We start from the raw sequence: 19,130 nt of genomic DNA, 5'->3' as shown, positions 1-19,130 counted from the left end.
ACTGTGCATGTGCAGCTCATTTCCCTCACCTCAGAAGGTTTAGAAGTATTGCATAAAAGTTGGTGAAGGATAACAAGGACCGTCAGAGATTTGGACCCTGTTCATAGAGTGACTGGGTAAACCTGGACTTTCAGCCTGGAAAAGTGAGTAGTGACTGAGAATGCTATGCATGAAGTGGAGAAAACTCAGAGTGCTCTGGAGAGAGCACACAGGAGCAAAGTGTTTGTCACTCTATGCATGAGCAATGGGATACCAGATCCAAGCTTGTAAACTGAGTTGCAGCGAAAACAAGGAATCACAGAATATTCTGAGTTGGGAGGGACCCACAAGGATCGATAGTGGGTGAGGAGTTGTAGTGGATCTGTGAGAATCCTTTCCGAAGATTATTGTGGATGAGCTGCCGGGGGAACTAGACGAGTACTGGAAAGAGAGACCTGAAGAAACAGCACCGAGCTGAGGAAATCCAAGGAAATCCAAAGTTTTCGGCTGTGCTGGAAATACAGTCTGGGAGACTGCTCAGAGGAGGCACTGTGCGTGTGCGTCCCGCTCCTGCCCATCTCCAAGCATCCTCTTCCGACCGCTACCAGCAGAATGATGCAGGGCCGGCCGGGCAGCGGCCAGTCACACACCAGTTCAGGTCAAGCCTACCACTAGGACCTCCGACACCTGCCCGCCGGTGGCACCCATCCCCTGCCTTCCCGAGGGCCGGCTCCAGGCGGGCCGGGACCGCGCTCCGCCTCCTCCGGCGGCACCGGCGCTGCGGCGCGGGCGGGGCGGGGGAGCGGCGCTTCCCGGCGCTCCGCCTGCCGCCGGGAGATTCCCGTGGGGAGCCGAGCCGAGCCGTGCTGTGCCGTGCTGTGCTGTGGGCCATGAGTGCGTGAGAGCGATAGCGCAGCGTCTGGGAACGGGAGCGCCTGCGGCCGCTTCCAGGTACAGTCCGTGAGTCTGCGGTACCCGAACGTGAGTCTTGTCCGTCCATCCCTCCATCCGTCTGTCCTCTTGCCAGCCCCGGCAGGATGGTCTCTTTTCTCCTGAGGTTTAATCTCCTTCCTGGCTACCCAGTTCTGTGCACCCCGGGCTGCTCTTTTCTGAGGGATCAGCATACTGGGGAGGGGAGAGAGACTTTTACCCAGCGGAAAAAGCAGTCGGCGGTGCAGTGATTGGGTCCTTCTCCCTGTCCTCTTCCCTGTAATAAGATGGAACAGGGTCCTAAAACTACGCGATGTGGTCTTTCTGTGGCTATAATCCTTGGAGAAGCTTTCCCGGTTTTTCCTTAAGCTCGTTGGTTTTCCTTAACCAACCAGATGGCTGGTTTTCCTGGATGCGAAGGATGAAAAAGCACTAATTTACCAGATTGTGTTGTAGGGATGCGTTAAATGGGTGTGCGGGCAGGATGCGTGTGTGTTTACGTGTGTGTTTACGTGTGTGTGTGTTTACGTGTGTGTGTGGTGTCACCTAAGGATGTTAATGGGCTTGTCTTTTGCTGGGCATCTGGTGTGTGTGACTGTGGTAAAACTTCAGGTTCCTGTGCTGTGTGAGGTGGCAGCAGTTCAGGGGTAGGAGAATCGCGGATGTTAAATGACCCAAGACCAATGTGTTGCTTGTCAGCTCCGTCTCCTATGTTGTGCTTAGTGCAGACTGTAAACTAAGGCAGCCCTAACAACCAGTGCCTCCCTGTCTGCCTGTGCGTTAAGCTAAATATAGCGCTGAGGGATGAGGAACTCTTTTCAGCGGAGTTCCCCTGAATAGAGCGGAGGAGGGCTGACTCCTCTCAAAGGGCAAGAGTGGCCTGAAAAATCAAAAGAGCCAGGAACAAAGAAGCACTCTGTACCTCAGGCGGCTATCCGTCTAAGCGAGGAATGTTGAGGGGGCTGCTTTCAGTGAGATTACAGCCATGGTGGGCTGAGATAACAGGCCATCTGTGGGAAGTTGGGACTTGGGCAGGCAGGACTGGGTCTCTAGGTTGTCTCTGTATTTTGAAAGCTGACAATAGCTTTTTGAGGTATGGGTTCCCCACGCTTATCTTACAGCTTCCAAATGAGATGCCTTTGAGAGAAGCTGGTAATCAGCTGAAAATCAAAGCTGAATGTACTCAAGACAAGTAGCTAACTGATGGGCTGTGCTGGAGACAACTAATAGGTAAGACCCAGCACTGATTTTGGATAACGCAATAGGAATATCACTCCTTTAAACAGGCAGGACTGAAACAGGGCACTGTAGATTTTGTTAAATCTTTGTAAAAGAGGAAAGGAAGTACTGGTTTAGCGAGGCTTTAGCTCACAGTGGTGCCACACATGGAGCAAACTGCTTTTTTTGTATGGTACAGTGAATCCCCGCTGGTTTACATTCTTCATGGTTTCTTTCTGCAGAGATTTTTGGGGACAGCACAATGTGTTGATACCTGTGCTCCAGTTGTATGAGTTATCTAAACAGTCCTTAGGGAATGCAGAGTCACTGTTCATGGGCTGCAGGGCAAGCTGTTGTCATACCGTGTCAGAAATGACAGGCACAGTTCAGCACTGGAGCATTATCAGTGAAGGAATAAGAACTGAAAAAGCTGACAACATGGAATTTTATTTTTGTAACTCAACATAGTTAAAAAGTGAGTTTTTCTTGGGGTGAAGACAGGAAGGAGCTATGTGTGGATCATATTACCAGTTTGTGCTACATCACTGTAAGGGTCTGGTGTTATGACACGTACTAGAGCTGGGTGGAACAGGATGCCTGCATTTCAATGGAGGAGGCAGAATTTGTGATTGCACATACTTAAGCATTTTTTCCAAAATGTTAGTATACATTCAGGGGTATATACAGGCACTGACAAGTGCTCTTTGCTTGGCATGAGTATGAGGGACTGAGCCACATTATTCAACAAACACTTTGCTAGAAAATGAGCTTGTAAACAAAAGTTCCAGAGAGCATTTTGCAGCTGCAGCAAGGACAATACAAAATATACAAACAGGAGGCAAAGACTAGCTGAAAGCTGTTGCTAATTTCTCCTCTATTCTAGCTGCTGTAAGAAGTACTATTAAAAAAAACTAAATCACTACAGTGAGGAACATGAATGGATGGTATTTAGTATGACTGTATTTTTAACTGGAAAACGTGCAGGATCATTGCAACAGTCCAGCTCACTCTTCCTAGGTGGTTCTAGAATAGCACTGCATGACTCAGTTCCATGCATTCTGACTGTTTCGGTTTCGATTTGTTAAAATGCATCTTCTTCCCAGAGTAAAATGTTCCCCAGGTCACCTGCTCCTCCCATGGGCCGGGTACTCTGCTTGTGTCTTGTCACATCTGGAAAATGGGCCAGAAATACCAGTAAACATGCCAGTAGAGAGATGAGCCTGGGAGCTGAGAGTCTGCATCAGCCAGCACAATGAAACGTTCAGATTCATAAGGAATAAGACAGAGGATAAATAGGCTTGAGTCAGACTGGGGAGTGGGGTGTTCTCTGAGATAATTGCTCTCATTGATACAAAGGCCAGGTGCTTTCTGCATGAGTGTAGTGTGCTGAACTGACAGTACTTGTCCGTCAGGACTGCGAGTTGATCCTCCCTTAAACATCCTGCAGGGATTCGGACACTATTAGGCCATGTTTGTAATGATCTTTTCACAACCCAAACTGGTGTACATTTGCTCAATAGCATACCTACTGTGTGTTGACTTAATAGGTGTAATTGTTTCGGGACAAGGAACCTTTGACCGTGGATTGCAGAGCCCAAGGGTCCACCCTCAGGCGAACATGGGAATTGCTGGGTATTAAAGCTTGACACAAAACAGGAGATGCAGCGTGTGACTGGAGGAGACTTCTGCTGTGGCCTACCTAGACTAGGGAAAAAGCTCCTTTCAGTCATTTTGGCTAAAATGAGTTTCTTTGATTTCCCAAGGAGTCAGTCAAGCTGATTGGAGACAACTGTTTTATGAGTCCTCTATACCTCAGACCCAGCTCTGGTCTAGAAACCTGATGGATACTCACTGACTGATACTCAGCCTAGATATAAATGGCTGTGAGCCAAGTATAACTGATGCAGATACAGAGTTGTATTTCCTTTCTTAACTGCCAGAGTGGGACCATCCAGTTTTATCTTCAACCTAAACAGTGGAAAGTGGTTTTTTTTGTTGCAGTGCATTTTTAAGTGAAGTAAGTCTGCTGTAGAAAATGTAAATATACTGCTTTCAAACCACTGTATGTCTAAATGTCAGTAAAAATTCTGTACTGTTTATGTAAACATAAAGTCTCGGCAAATAGACTAACGTGATTATGTGAATTTTTTGCCCATAAAACCAGTATATTTTCTGCATCATCTAAGTAGAAAAGAGATATTTAGCAATGAGGTTTTAGGTAGAACCAATTAAAATAAATTAAGTACTGTTAGTTAACACTACTGCAGCTTGCTGTTGTAAATTATAACTTGGCTGCCTGTTATGATTTTAAAAAGGAATGGTGCTTTCTTCTGAAATATATTGTAGGTTTCACCAAAAGGCCAAGCATAGGTGTCTGCAAAGAGCAACAGTTTTGGGATTCAGAAGGTGTCTTGCTTTGATGGGGTTGAAGAAAGAACTATATCAAGAAAGCTTCATGCTTAAGGCTATTACTGTGCTTCTGGCATTAATATAATGTGATACACCTTCTGTACCCTGTTTGAAAAAAGATCTTGGTGCTTAATGAAAGGAAACAACCCCACACTTATCCCTCTTTGTACTGTCAAACAGAGGAATGTGGTAATGAGAAACTGAGTGACTTGACTAAAGCCACGTGAGGAGCTTGTAGCAGAGTCAGAAGCAGATCCAAACTACCAGCTGCCAGGTCTAAGCACTGAAATAATGCTTTCTCTGCTGACTGTGAATGGATATGTGAGGAGTTCTCGATGAAGCTGGTTATCACTCTGAGATAGTTCAGACCCACACTTAGCTACCGACCATGCAGATACCGAAGGTGTATCTTTTGGCCTTGATCTCCTGAGGTGGGTTAGGATTACAGAGATTCACACATCCCTGTCACAGAAAATGGATCATATTCCCCAAGGTTAGTGAAAGTCTAATACCACAATGAATTCGGTGATGGTCTTCTGATGATGGTGTTGAGGAAACTGCTCCCATTTCTGTTGACAACATCAAATTTCTGTTTCTTTGGTTTGAAGTATGCAGGAAGCTCAAAGCATGCTACAGAAATGATGGAGAGTACAGAACTCTGTAGATACAGAGCTACAGAGCTCATGTTAGAGTTCTGATTCACTAGTGGGGTTAGCATAGCATGGGTGTCATCACAGGTCTCATCTGTCCACCTCCCGCCCCATTCCTGGACATCTAAGCCACCCTGGGTCAGCTGCTGAATCACTCGATTTACAGTGTGATGTTTTGAAGTAAATCTTCACTGATGTTCACTTGCCTTGTAACTCCTGACCTCAAAGCTGCAGCAATTCATCAGCTGATGGATGAGCAGGATCTCAGTAGCGTGAGAGGCTGGGATGGTGAACTCCTTGAGTCTGTAGAGCTCTGCACCTTGCTGCTGGATGGAAGCCCTGACAAATCAGTCTGCACCTGAGTCTGGTTGAGTAGAGAGGTGGGATTTTAGTCTTTTATGACTGTAATATTTAAGAACCCTCTGTTCCCAAAAGAGCAAATGGTAAAACTGTTCTCTACTGCATTGGGAGCAATGAGGGAAATGCTGTGTGCTTCTGAAATCCCCACACTGCCTCAGTAAGTTAAAGAAGTGTAAGGCTTTAGTAGCACTCTTGTGTTTTCTTTGCATTTAATATACTTGTACTCTTATGTTAAAACTCTCAATTTTGCCATCAGCAGTTGTGGCCAGTTCCTTAACACTTTGTGATGGCCAACCAGTAGATTTTCTGCCTTTCCTGATGGCATTTGATTTTGAACAAAATTTAACACACAGACTGAGGAGATCATACTCAGCTTGTGCATTACTTTGATTTTAAACAAAGTGCTTGGAGGACATTTATGAATTTTTCTAAAGAAAATAGATCTTGGGATGAGGAGAAGAAATTGTTTCTTAATACAATCTCACTATTGATTGTCTATCAAAACTTCCTTGCTTTCAGTCCAGCTGTTTGCTCAAAAGTTTTGGTAGAAATGAGTAGCTCTATGTGTTATCTGTTGTTTAAGTTGGGTGATACTTCATTGCATCCTTTGTCTGGTCTGAGACTTCCGTGCATCTTTTTCCATTTCATTCGTTCTGTAAATCTCTCATGTTTTGAAGGAGTCACTATGGAGCATGCAATGGACTGAACTTTTCTAGATTCTCTTCTGCTCTCTGACATGTAATTACTGTTGTGCTACTCCATCATGTCACTTAAAATAGATACTTATCCTATATGGTTCGTATTTTGATCTTCTCTTCTGAAACCAGGGGTAAAAAAGATATGGGATTATCAAAAAGATGTGCAAGGCTAAAAAAAAGCCCACACTTATAGGAGAACAGGAGAATTTGAATTTAAATGCTAAAAACATGCCATCCAGATGAAGAAATTATCCATAAAATTAAAAATAACTTACAAATGAACTTAATAAAAAGATTAATCAGTCAGTGATGAAGCACACTTTATGTAGTGCCTTTTTAAATAATTGTGACCTCCTCAGTTTTAACCTACAGATAGAAATCTCAGCTGTGTTGAGATTGTGGTAAGAGACAAGTGCATTGCAAAAGGCAGTATTTATATATGTGGTCTTCGTTTCGTGCTCTGTGTTTCAAGGCTACTGCTTTTGTGTGTCCAGTAATACAGACAAATTGCTTCATGTGTTTTGGCTGGGAGGTATATATGTCCTGTCCTCTCCCTGGACTGGGTAATTTTCCTGCATTTGGGATTTTTGCCATGATGTAGTTTGCCTGCAAGTGCTTGTCTGGCACTGCAGCAGTGCTGTAGCACATCTACCCTCAACATCATTACGCTCACATCGCTCTTCCTGCCCCACGGAAGAAGAGTTTGGGGAAAGGGTAGAAGGGGTGTTGGTTCTTGGTGCTTCAGCAGGGGACATGGATTTACAGCACATCAGCAACAATGAGGAACTTGTTTAGGCTTCCTTCCCTTTTTCTACCCTTGTAGAGTTTGAGAAATTCAAGATGTTCTTAAATCCCCCCACACTTTTCCTAACGCTCCCAAGCACACACAGGAATATATTCATACCCATCACACCTTTGCAGTTCAGTATACAAGGACTTTAATTTCAGGTCATTCGGGATTCGCTTAATTATAGTGCCAAAGTTCTCATATGTGAGTGATCAGTCAGCAGTGCTGCATCTGACCTTCCCATATCATCAGATGGATCTATTTATAGATCCAAGAAAGATGCACATTCAGGAGGAAAATACTTCTAACTGAAATTCAGTTCCTGGTTTATTCTTTGCCTACTGGGGTTTTTCTTTTTTGTTTGCAGCTTATTGTTGCCATGGTAATTTTTTTAAAACTTCAGAAAATTGTTCATCCTCTGCTGTTTTAGTGGAAATGAAAAAGTACTTTAAGGCTCAGTCAGGTTTCTTGTGTATACTTCAGGTCTTCCCTTGCCCTACCAGCAACTGTGCAAGATATATTTCTACTGTTATGTCACTGTCCAGCAGTATCCCCTATGGATAGTTTGGTCCTCTTGTTGCTCTGGGGTGGATTCCTTCTGAGTTGTCCTTAATCTTGCTCTCGATTTCAGACAGGAAAAAGCCAATGTCACTCCTCTTTTCATCTCCTATGTGAGTATGAAATAATATTTTTTACTCTGTCTCTTACAAGATACAGTTAAGAAGAAGTATTTCTAGGAAGGAACTTTAAATCAAAGTTGATGCTGAAGTCACACTCAGAGAATTGTATGGGGAGTGCTTCATGAAGAATGGAAGCAGGAAAACTTGAGCTGGCACATGAAACACTGATCTGGGAGTTTTTCAGGTTTCTTGCCTTCTCAATAGCTTGGGCTGTCGAATTTCACTTTACCTTTCAGTGGGAAAAACAAAAGCTTTGTAAGCAAAACACACACACACACACAGAGAGCTGTGTGGAATGGGACCAGTGGCCTCTGTGTCTGGTGTGCTTTTATTTTGGGTAACCTGGGTGGATGCCCAGAGCAGTGCAAAGGTATTCCAGCTGCTCCAGGCAGCGAGTCAGCTTTATCAAGGGCCTGGTTCATATGCCTCTACACTAACACAGGTAGTATGGGGAACAAAGAAGAGGAATTAGAGACGTACACGTGCCTGTATGGATGTGATATCACTGGTGTCACAGAGATGTGGTAGGATGGCTGCTATGGCTGGAATATTGGAATGGAAGGTTATAGGCTTTTTAGGAAAGAGAATAGGGAGGCAAGGAGGGGATGTAGCCCTCTATATCAGTGACTGACCAAAGTATATGGAAATCTGCCTGGGAATGGATGAAGAGCCAACTGAAAGCTTTTCGGTCAAGATTAAAGGGAAGGCAGAGACAGGGGATGTTACAGTGGGTGTCTGCCACTGTCCACCCAATCAGGAGGAAGATGTGGATGAAGCCCTCTATAGGCCTCACAGTCACAAACCCTGGTCTTAATGGGGGTCTTCAACCTCCCCAGTATCTGTTGGAGGGATAACACAGCAGGGCACAAGCAGTCCCAGAGGTTTCTGGAATGTGTCGATGACAATTTCCTCATACAAGTGGTAGAGGAGGCAACAAGGGGAGATGCAATGCTGGGTTTTGTGCTCACTGACAGGGAGGATCTGGTGGGGGATGTGACGCTCCAAGGCAGCCTTCCCAGGGTCTGCAAAAAGGGAAATATAACCCCGATTTTTAAAAAGGGGAAAGCAGAAGACCCAGGGAACTTCACAGCAGTCAGTCTCACCTCTGTGCCAGGCAAGATCATGGAGCACATTCTCCTGGGAACTATACTAAGGCACACAGAAAACAAAGAGGTGATTGGTGACAACCAACATGGCTTTGCTAAGGGTGCATCATACCTGACAAATCTGGTGGCTTTCTATGACAGAGCTATGGCATTGGAGTGCAAGATCCTGTACCTGGGTCAGGGCAATCCCAGGCACACCTACAGGTTGAGTGGAGAAGTGATTGAGGGCATCCCTGCAGAGAAAGACTACTCTGCTCTTGTGAGACTTCACCTGGAATACTGTGTACAGTTCTGGTGTCCCCAGCATAAGAAGGGCATGGAACTGTTGGAGCAAGTCCAGAGGAGGCCATGAAGTTGATGAGAGGACTAAAGCACCTCCCCTACAAAGACAGGCTGAGAAAAGTGGGGCTGTTCAGCCTGAAGAAGAGAAGGTTGCGTGGAGACCTCTCAGCAACATTTCAGCATCTGAAGGGGCCTACAAGGAAACTGGAGAGAGACTCTTCATCAGGAACTGTAGTGATAGGACAAGGAGTAATGGGTTCAAACTGAAAGAAGGGAAATTTAGCTTAGATAAATGGGATAAATTCTTTATTGTGAGGATGGGGAGGCACTGGAACAGGTTTCCCAGAGAAGTTGTGGGTGCCTCATCCTGGACAGTGTTCATGTCCACATTGGATGGGACATTGAGCAAACTGGTCTAGTGGAAGGTCTCCCTGCCCGTGGCAGTGGGGTTGGAACTAAATGAACTTTAAGGTCCCTTCCAACCCAAACCATTCTGTGATTCTGTAATTGCCTAAAATTCTCCACACTCTTCAGAAACGCTTAAGAGAAAGCTGGATGTTGCTGGCAAGCACCTTTTTACCTTACTTCCTTTCAATATATTATAGCTGAGGTTTATTCTGACTTGCTCAGACTCTCCCAGGTTGGTGCAAGCTGGTAGTATTTGTAGTCCTTTCCCCACCAGAATTTTTTTTTCCATACCTTGATTTTATGAAGCCACCTATAAAAACAATGGTGAATGGTAATCATCTGCTAAATGTGGGTAGGGGTTTCTTATTGTATAGGGAAGCAACTCTGAGGGGATTTAATTGCATTTCTGAAGTTTTCATCTTCTATGGGGAGGTGTGCCTTGAGACTTATAAAAAATTCAGGTACCATTCTTCTGGTTGAGGATATAGTGTGGGAGATGACTGTACATAACAAAGCAGCTGAAAATGTTTGGCAGTGGCTTTAAAAGCACCTTTTGTGTCTACTACTGAACTCCTCAGTGGGTGTGTCTATAAAGGATACAAGCTGTTCACGTTGTTGGTTTTGTTTTATACACCTGATGTACAGCCTGAGCTCTTTAATACAAATGAAGACAAACCAATGCAACCTTCCACTGTTTATAGTAGAAAACAGATTTTTTTTTTCTGTTACTAAACATGGAGGTTTAGACAACCACTTGGCAACCTGGAAGCTACGTCTGATTCCTTTAGTTTTGCCAAACTGGAACTCGACTCCTGCAGGAAATAGGAGGGTTTTGAGCACATCATCTTTGGCTCTGACTTTTGATTTACACTGTTGTTACTGGGAAGGTTGAGACTTCTTTCTTGTCAAAGGCTGCTCAGTCAGAATTTGGACCTTAATGCCAAGATCTCACATTCTCCATAATGATACTATCTGCAGAAAAAATGTATTCCTCTTTCCAGTGCAGAGAATTACCAACTTTTCTCTGTCACAGGAGTACATCACTGGTAAAGCCAGGAAATTATTTCATTGTTCTTTCCTTCAAGTCAGGTCTTTGCACACGGGAAAAAAAAAAAAAAAAAAAAAAAAAAAAAAGGAAAGGAGAAATAAATGGGTTTCCATGTGATTACTAGTCAAATGTTTCCAAAGCCCAGTTAAAAAGTTTCAGTTCTTATCTCTTGGGATGTTTTTCGCTAGAGTCATATTTCCTGTCTTTTTGTCTAATTCCTGTTTGACACACGTTGTATTGCTGGTTTTCGACAATATTTTTAGGTCCAAAGATACTTCTGCTCTATAAGCCACATTTTTGTGGACCATTCTCTGCTCTGTTACCAAATTTCAGTTCCACTCAAGTTAGTCTGAAGGCAGGGTTTGGGTGAAGCTTTAGCTAAAGAAGCTTCTAATTAGAACTAAGCATGCTACTTTGTGTCTCTACCTCCATATAAAATGCAGCAGAAGAGTCAAGGTCAAGGTAATAGAGGAGTCATGCTGGAAAAGCACATGTGTTGTATGAATCATCCTGTTGGCTATGCTATATTTATCTCTGTCACACTTTGATATCATCCCTTTTCATCGCGTGGAAAACGTGTCCTCTCCTGTTCACTTAGAAGTGAAATCCAGTGTCAGAAAGCAGAGCACACACAACATCTCTTAGCTTCTACAGCTTTGTGCCTCACTGAAGCAGAACTGAGCCCTCTCTGTCAAGCAGCTTGCAGAAATAGATAGCAAACAAATGAGCTAATATGTACCTTTTGGCAATTTTATCTTATTGTTATGAATCAGTACATCCATTAATGACCTGATGATTTTTTCTTTCCTCTTGGTGAGGCACTAGGAGGCTGTGTCTCCAATTTATTTTTGTCTGAAGAAGGATCCATGTGGTCCTGGGACTAACAGTTATGCAGAGAGTTAGGGGCTGCAAACTTCAGAAAGGTCTCGTTTCATTTGGGAGTTAGTTATTAGAATTTAAGCACCACTTGATGACCTTCAAAGAAGTCTTATATTTTATTGGGCAGTAATATATAGTGCGCATATGTAAAATATGTCAGAGAAAAGCCCTTTGGGGATTCACAATCGCTTCAGTTCTTCTCATAGGAGAAGTTAGTGATGTGGTGGAACTGGAGGTTTTTCCAATGGATTAAGACACTCCCTGTCTGGTTTGGGTGGTGAGGGTTGTATGAAATCACAACTAATTGCTGGCTAGGCTGGCTAAATCCCCTGCAGATTCTAGTCTCACCCTGAATTAGGCTGTTTTGGTTATTATGAGATCTGAATTGAAACTAGTGTCCTTGGGATTTTTATAGTGACAATATTGATGTCAAGATGTTTTGCAGATGCAAACCAGCCTTTCTCACTTTCCCTGTGGAGTATTACTTTGGAGTCAGAGTGCTACAAATGTTTGGTGGGTGGCAGTGTTAACTCTCTGTTCACTACCACTTGCATTTTGACTGAATAAACGTCACTACAGTAGCTGAAAATAATCATGATTTTTGGTGCAAAACAGGACATCTTTCAGTGCTTGTGGGCTGAAAAGTGGTTTGTTCGTCTGTGACCTTACATACACAGTATGAAAACCTAGGAAATGCTACAGAAAGTTCCTGTCATCTCCTCAGTAATTTTTGTTTCTTAAACTGTGTTAGCCTTGAAAAGAACCTGAAAGTCCAGAAGTCTTTATGCATCAGAATGCTTTATTGTTGCAGAGCATGATAGTGGTTGGGTTGCACCTCACCTGCCCAGTAATTTGAACTCTCTTTTACAGGAACCCTGTTTTGGTCAGTCCTGCACTTCCCGCTCTTATGCTGTGGCACGTGTATTTACTTTATTCTTCTCTTCTCCCAATTCATTGGTCTGAATGGAATTGAATCACTGGTTGAACAGCTGCACTGTGTCTAATGTCACTTTTCAGACATGTGGACTCCTTACTCTTTCCATTTTGATGCAGATATCTTTTGGCACCTTGGAAGGTGGGACTAGCACAGGTCCTGTAGAGCAGAAGGCTCTCTTCACCGTCTTTCTCTGTTTTTACAACCATTTTTGGCTTTCTGTTACTGTTTACTTACTGAACCACTCAGTCTTATGCTAGTTTGAATGTCTCCATTGTCCAGACACGCTGCCAGCAGCAGCAAGTCTGTGGCTCTCTGTGTGGTGCTTCAGGTCCTTGCTAAGGAATCTAGCTAATAACTTATTAGCTTCTCATCTCCAGTGGGCTCACTATGAAAAGTGCTTTATTGTGAATCGTGGAGCACACAGATGGCAGCACACTATTTATCTCCAGGCTGTCACATCACTAGTTGTTCTCAAAATGGAGTGCCTTCACAGGCTGGTGTCTGCTGAGGTCTGGGGCTTTAAAAGAACCTTTTGCCGAATAGGATTTGATACAATGGAGAGAAAAGGAACAGCATCTGCACTTACAATGATGGCTCAGGGGCATTAATGCTTTTCTCATGCACACGCACATGCTCTGTCAACACAGAGCACAGCAGCCTGTGGATATTGTCTTCTCAGTTTGACCTCCTTTGTCCCACAGTCGTGGGGAGGATGGGAGGCAATACTTTTTTGTGCAATACTTTTTTGCAGTTTATCTGTCCACTCCCTGAATGCCCATTAGCACCCACAGCCCAGGAACTACTGTAGTAGAGTTAAAAATAGCGCATATTTGGGGTTAAAACTGGGCATGAACTTAGCTCGCTGTAGAGGCTATAAAACATACGCTCCTTAAACTGAGGAGAACTGCTACTCCCAGAAGGCAAGGGAGAGGGAAGGAGAAGGAAGGAGTTTATAACTCAACACTCAAGTAATCAGAGAGATTTTATCTTTTGACCTTTTCACATATTGCATCACCAAAAGAGATCTTGGGTGGTCATAAGTCCCATTGCTGCCCACCCGCTACTCTGGATGACTGAACAGCCTGTAGCACTGACTGATCTTTTCCTTGGTAAGACATTTTTGTTCCACAGGCACTGAGATGCAGACTGATGAATAATTGCTTTATTTTTCCTTAAGCTGGAAAATATAGGGCTGGATTTTTCACATTTTCACAGAATTTGGGAAGAAGATTTAACAGATCTCTGAGTCTGCTCTTGGCTTTTATGTCACTGGTGAACGTGGACAACATTGGTAAGCAACCTATACACAGGCATATTTTTCCAAATATCTGTAGAGCCACTCAGAGAGTAGGTGGAGCAGATGTGCTGAAGCGTCAGGCTTAGCCTGGGTCACACTTGTCACAGTGTAATTGGAAAAACCCAGCAGTGATTTACCAGGGCGGAGTTGGGAAATGGGAGTTTTTGATTGCAATTACAAGGCTGTCATGTTGCATAAGGAGGCTCTCCTCTCACATAACCTCTTTGGGGCTTCACTTCAGTCTGTCTCCCTTTGCACTGGCTGGGGGTGTGTCAGCCTGTGACATGCTTCCCCATCAGACGGGTGCTCTCAGGTAGTAGCTATTTCCGTGATTGGCCCGGAGTTGTTGGTGAACATTATGCCAAAAGCTTCATAGAAAGTCTTGAGTTCCCAAAACCTGTCAGGATTCTTGTATGCTCCTTCTAACTCAACCCTGGTGCCTTACCTGTCATTTAATGAATAAACAACAAGTTATAAAAGAAGCACCTGGCAATTGTGATAGGCCCTTTCCTGAGAAATGTACACAGGCTTGAAAACAGTACAATCTTTACTACTGTGTGCAAGGAACCCACGGTGTGACTCTGTGTTTCCTTCCTCTCGCAGTACTATCTCTGGAGAGTAGAAAGCCTCTTACATTGTACCTTCTCTGAATTATCCTTTATCTCTCTTGTGTGTCTCCTCAGGGAAAGATGCCACAGACACCTCCCTTTGCAGCTATGTTTGACAGCAGCGGCTACAACAGGAACCTGTATCAGTCAAAAGAGGACAACTGTGGAGGGCTCTGTTATCATGACAACAATCTCCTGTCCGGGTCTCTGGAAGCTCTGATCCAGCACTTAGTGCCCAATGTCGATTACTACCCTGATGTAAGTCCATACACCCAGCTAACTATATGGCTTGACCTGATGAGTCTCCTAAAGGGGAACTGTCACATGTGCAACAAAAGCAGAATGTGTCACATCAAATTGTGTCACATCAAGCGACTGATCAGCAACAATAGGATAAACATGTGGTTTATGTGAGTGCAGCATGCAATAACTCACCTCACCTAGCACGTCTAATTCTTTATTACTCCTGTTATAAGGTGCACAACTCTGGTGAGCCACTTATAATTTTTATTACTATAATTTATTGTATTTATATGTGTATATAAAAATTATAATATTTATTATTATAATAATTTATATACTATAAGCCTAGACTGGCTTACTGTTTAATGTATTGTACGTACCACTGACCCTTAAAAATCTGTCAGGTAAGGTGAGGAGAAAGATGTGACCACCAGCATGACAGGATGAAAGTATTTATTTCAAAACCAAACAGTTTTTAATGCATATTTCCCATTGCTCAACTGAGATCCACATGTATCTTGAAATGGAGACGTTGAACTAGTACCACACAGTTTGGAATCAGCAGAGGCTGGATGTGAGAGTAGGATGTTTGTCATATGAGAATTTTTGGCCTGTCTAGACACATCTGTGCATTGAGGTGTTTTATATAAGTATTAGAAATGAAGATAAAAAACAATTATATCAAAAGGTGACAGGGGGGCAGTTAGTTATGTCCAAGGGATGATGAAACTGCACCTTTGCTTGTTGAAAGGCTCCTTCTGAAGACATAACCCTGCTTATATTCAGCCTCTATCGTAGATCTGTTCATGTTTCCAAGACAGTGTCTTTTTTAACTTGGGTCAGAATAAACAGCAGTACAGGACTGTGCTTAAGCTAGTGCTTGTGCAATAATGCTTAATGTAAACTTTAAACATGTAGCAATTTAGACATTAGTTGGTCAAATATTATCATTTATTCCTAGTTCCTAAGTCCAGAACATTGTAGAATCTTTCTTATGAGTGCCATAGGTATTTAACTACTGGCAATCTGGAGAGTGGAATGGATGTTTTGAATATCCGTCTCACAATGACTTAGATGTATGACATATGGAAACTGAAGAAAAATAAAAAGAGCCTTTTCTTCTAACTTCAGAAAGAGTTACTAGCTTTTATTCTGTAAAATTAAGCTATGTGGTTCTCTCCGCTTTCACCAAGGAGACAAGCAATACCATGAAAAATGAGCAGTATTTGGGGATTCTTAAAGGAAGTACAAGCTCATGGTGTGCAGTTTACTGAGGTTAGACAGGCAAACACAGCATAGTAAAGATGGTGTGTGTGTCAAAATTGAGTCAACTGAACAATCTGGTCAACTGGCACCATTTTTTGTTCTTTTTCTGAAGAGTATTTACTTTCGCTTGCAGTGTGGAAGCAGACAAGATTTCTCTGTTGATGTTCTAAGTAGCTTGGACTTGCAGCATGAATGTTATTCCATCATCAGGCTAGAAAGAGTTATGTAATCTGGTAATGGCTTTCACAAAGGTTTACTGTAGAGCAAGAGAAGATAAGTTGAAATTTCATTCTGAGTAATTTCACCTAATGAGCTTGCAATAAGGCTGTGTGCAATAGGAGAGCTAAACTACCTCTGCCCTGCCTTGTTTTGGTTAAATCTTGCATAACTTGGCTCAAGCACGAGCTTATAACACTGGTTCTGGAGCAGTGCTAAGTGTTTACTTCTGTAGTAATCGCTTTTGGCACAACCACATGCAGAGCTTTCTTCTGCAGGTAGTAAAGTATTGGGAAAAGATTTGTTAGGAACACATTTTGAGAAAGTATCAAAATGCTGGTAATTTATCCCTTTCTCTGTCTTCCTCTTGTTTGCAGAGGACATACATCTTCACCTTCCTTCTCAGTTCACGTCTGTTCATGCATCCATATGAGCTCATGGCCAAAGTCTGCCACCTGTGCATTGAGCAGCAGAGACTAAGTAGTGAGCCTGGCCTGGACAAGGTAAGATCTCAGGGACTCCTGTCAGTTCCAGACAAATGTCTCTACCCTGCCCAAAGCAAAATGTTCTTCTCAAGAGAGTCCTTGGCAGGATTAAACAGATTGAAAACATGACACAAGCAACTAGAATTTGTCCCTTTATTCATTGACATTCATGTGAAATTTCCACGCTCCTCAGCCTGTCCTCCATGAAGACTGTTGCTTCTGCTGCACTGTTTGTTTTACCAATACATGGGCTAGAAACAAAAGTGCTTCCAGTTTATGAAGTATCCTGTGCTGGCCCTGCAGTAGTTGCTTTTCTTTCAGGTTTCTGAATGTCTTGACATATAATGCCAAAATGTTGGAAAGATGAGTTAAGCAGATCAATGGGAATTACACTGACATGTCTTGCATGCTTAAGCTACACTTCTTGCTACACTTTTTGCAGAGTGGCTTAGATTGCTGTCCCATTTGCAGAGGAATGCATGGGGTTTTGTGTGTCACCTCCACCCCAGCAGAAAATTACACAAATGAAAAGAAGATACTTGAATAATTCATAGAATCGTAGAATCATTAAGTTTGGAAAAGACCTCCAAGATCAGCAAGTCCAACCTTTGACTGAACACCACCTTATCTACTAAACCAGAACACTAAGTGCTGCATCCAGTCATTTCTTGAACACATCCAGGGATGGTGGAGTCACCACTTCCCTTGGCAGCCCCTTCCAATGCTTAGCCACCCTGTGAAGAAATTCTTCCTGATGTCTAACCTGAACCTCCCCTGGCACATCTTGAGGCCATTTGCTCTCATCCTGTCACTCATTGCCTGGGAGAAGCGGCCACCCTCCACATTGCTACAGCCTCCTCTCAGGTAGTTTTAGAGAATGATAAGGTCTCACCTGAGCGTCCTTTTCTCCAAACTAAACAACCCCAGCTCCCTCAGTTGCTCCTCATAGGACATATCCTCTAGACCCTTCACCATCTCCATTGCCCTTCTATGGAATCGCTCCAGCACCTCAATGTCTTTCTTGTAGTGAGGTCCCAGAACTGGACACAGCATTCAAGGTGTGGCCTCACTAGTGCTGAGGACAGGGGGACGATCACTGCCCTGGTCCTGCTGGTCAAACTGGTTTTGATACAGGCCAGGATGCCATTGCCATTGGCCACCTGGGCACACACTGGCTCATGTTCAGCTGCTGTTGACCAGCACCCTCAGGTCCTTTTCCACTGGGCTGCGAGTGCACTCAATCCCCTCATCCAGATTATCAATAAAGATATTAAACAGGACTGGGCACAGAACTGAGCCCTGGAGAACACCACTAGTGACCAGACACCAACTGGATGCAGCACATTCACCACCACTCTCTGAGCCCAGACAGTTTTTAACCCAGCAAAAAGTGCACCTGTCCAAGCCATGGGCTGCCAGCTTTCCCAGGAGAATACCGTGGGGCAGTATAAAAGGCTTACTGAAGTCCAGATCAGCTACATCCACAGCTTTCCCCTCATCCACCATGCGAGTCACCTGGTCGTAAAAGAAAATCAGGTTGGTCAGACAGGACTTGCTTTTCCTAAACCCATGCTGGCTGGGCCTGTTTCCCAGGTTGTCTTGTATGTGCCATGTGATCACACTCAGGATAATCTGTTCCATAACATTCCCCAGCTCCAAGGCCAAGCTGACAAGCCTGTAGTTCCTCAGATCCTCCTTCTGACCCTTCTTGCAGATGGGCATCACACTGGCCAGCTTCCAGTCATCTGGGACCTCCCTGGTGAATCAGGACTGATAATAAACGATGGAGAGTAGCTTGGTGAGCTCTTCCACTAGCTCCCTCAGTACCCTTGGATGAATCCCATCCAGTCCCATAGACTTGTGTCTAAGCGGCACAGCAGGTCACTCCTTCCTCCTGGATTGAAGGGGGTCTATTCTGCTCCCTGTCTCTCTCTACCAGCTCAGGGGTGGCTGTGGCTGCCCTGGGGATAACCAGTCTTTCTGTTGAAGACCAAGGCAAAGAAGACATCAAGTACCTCAACCTTTTCCTCATCCTTGGTGACAATGTTCCCTTCTGCATCCAATAAAGGATGGAGATTTTCCTTGGCCCTCCTTTTGTTGTTAATGTATTCATAAAAACACTTTTTATTATCTTTCACAGCAGTGGCCAGATTGAGTTCTAGCTGAGCTTTCACCTTTCTAATTCTTTTTCTACATGACCTGATGACATCCTTGTACTCTTCCTGAGTTACCTGTGCTTTCTTCCAAACATCATACACTCCTTTTTTTCCCCTGAGTTCCAGAAAAAGCTCCCTGTTTAGCCAGGTTGGTCTTCTTCCTCGCCAGCTCATCTTTCAGCACATAGGGACTGCTCCTGTGCCTTTAAGATTTCCTTCTTAAAGTATGTCCCGCCTTCCCGGAACCCTTTGTTTTTAAGGACTGTTGCCCAGGGACTCTCTAAAGCAGTGTCCTGAACAAGCCAAAGTCCATCCTCTCAAGTCCAAGGTACAGGTTTAGTTTCTCCTTACTTCACCGAGAATCAAAAATCCTTTTGTGGTCACTATGCCTAAGACAGCCCTCGACCACCCCATCTCCCACCAGCCCTTCCCTGTTTGTAAACAGCTTCCTCAGTGTGTGCAGTGTGTGCATAAGTCTTGGCAGAACT

General features: G+C 43.8%; 1 protein-coding gene across 1 annotated transcript in view; it reads left to right on the top strand.

The window, feature by feature from the left end:
* The first annotated feature begins 791 nt into the window (after nucleotides 1–791).
* The window catches only part of RASGEF1B (RasGEF domain family member 1B), a 33,240-nt gene continuing 14,901 nt past the window's right edge, over nucleotides 792–19,130 (top strand). The window contains exons 1-3 of the mRNA XM_032685288.1: nucleotides 792–930; nucleotides 14,352–14,534; nucleotides 16,379–16,504. Of these exons, the coding sequence (XP_032541179.1) occupies nucleotides 14,358–14,534; nucleotides 16,379–16,504 (303 nt within the window). The 5' untranslated portion in view covers nucleotides 792–930; nucleotides 14,352–14,357. The remainder of the gene's footprint in view (nucleotides 931–14,351; nucleotides 14,535–16,378; nucleotides 16,505–19,130) is intronic.

Source organism: Chiroxiphia lanceolata, chromosome 4, assembly GCF_009829145.1.
Source record: "Chiroxiphia lanceolata isolate bChiLan1 chromosome 4, bChiLan1.pri, whole genome shotgun sequence".
Taxonomy (NCBI): Eukaryota; Metazoa; Chordata; class Aves; order Passeriformes; family Pipridae; genus Chiroxiphia; species Chiroxiphia lanceolata.
This window is presented reverse-complemented; position numbering and strand designations above follow the sequence as displayed.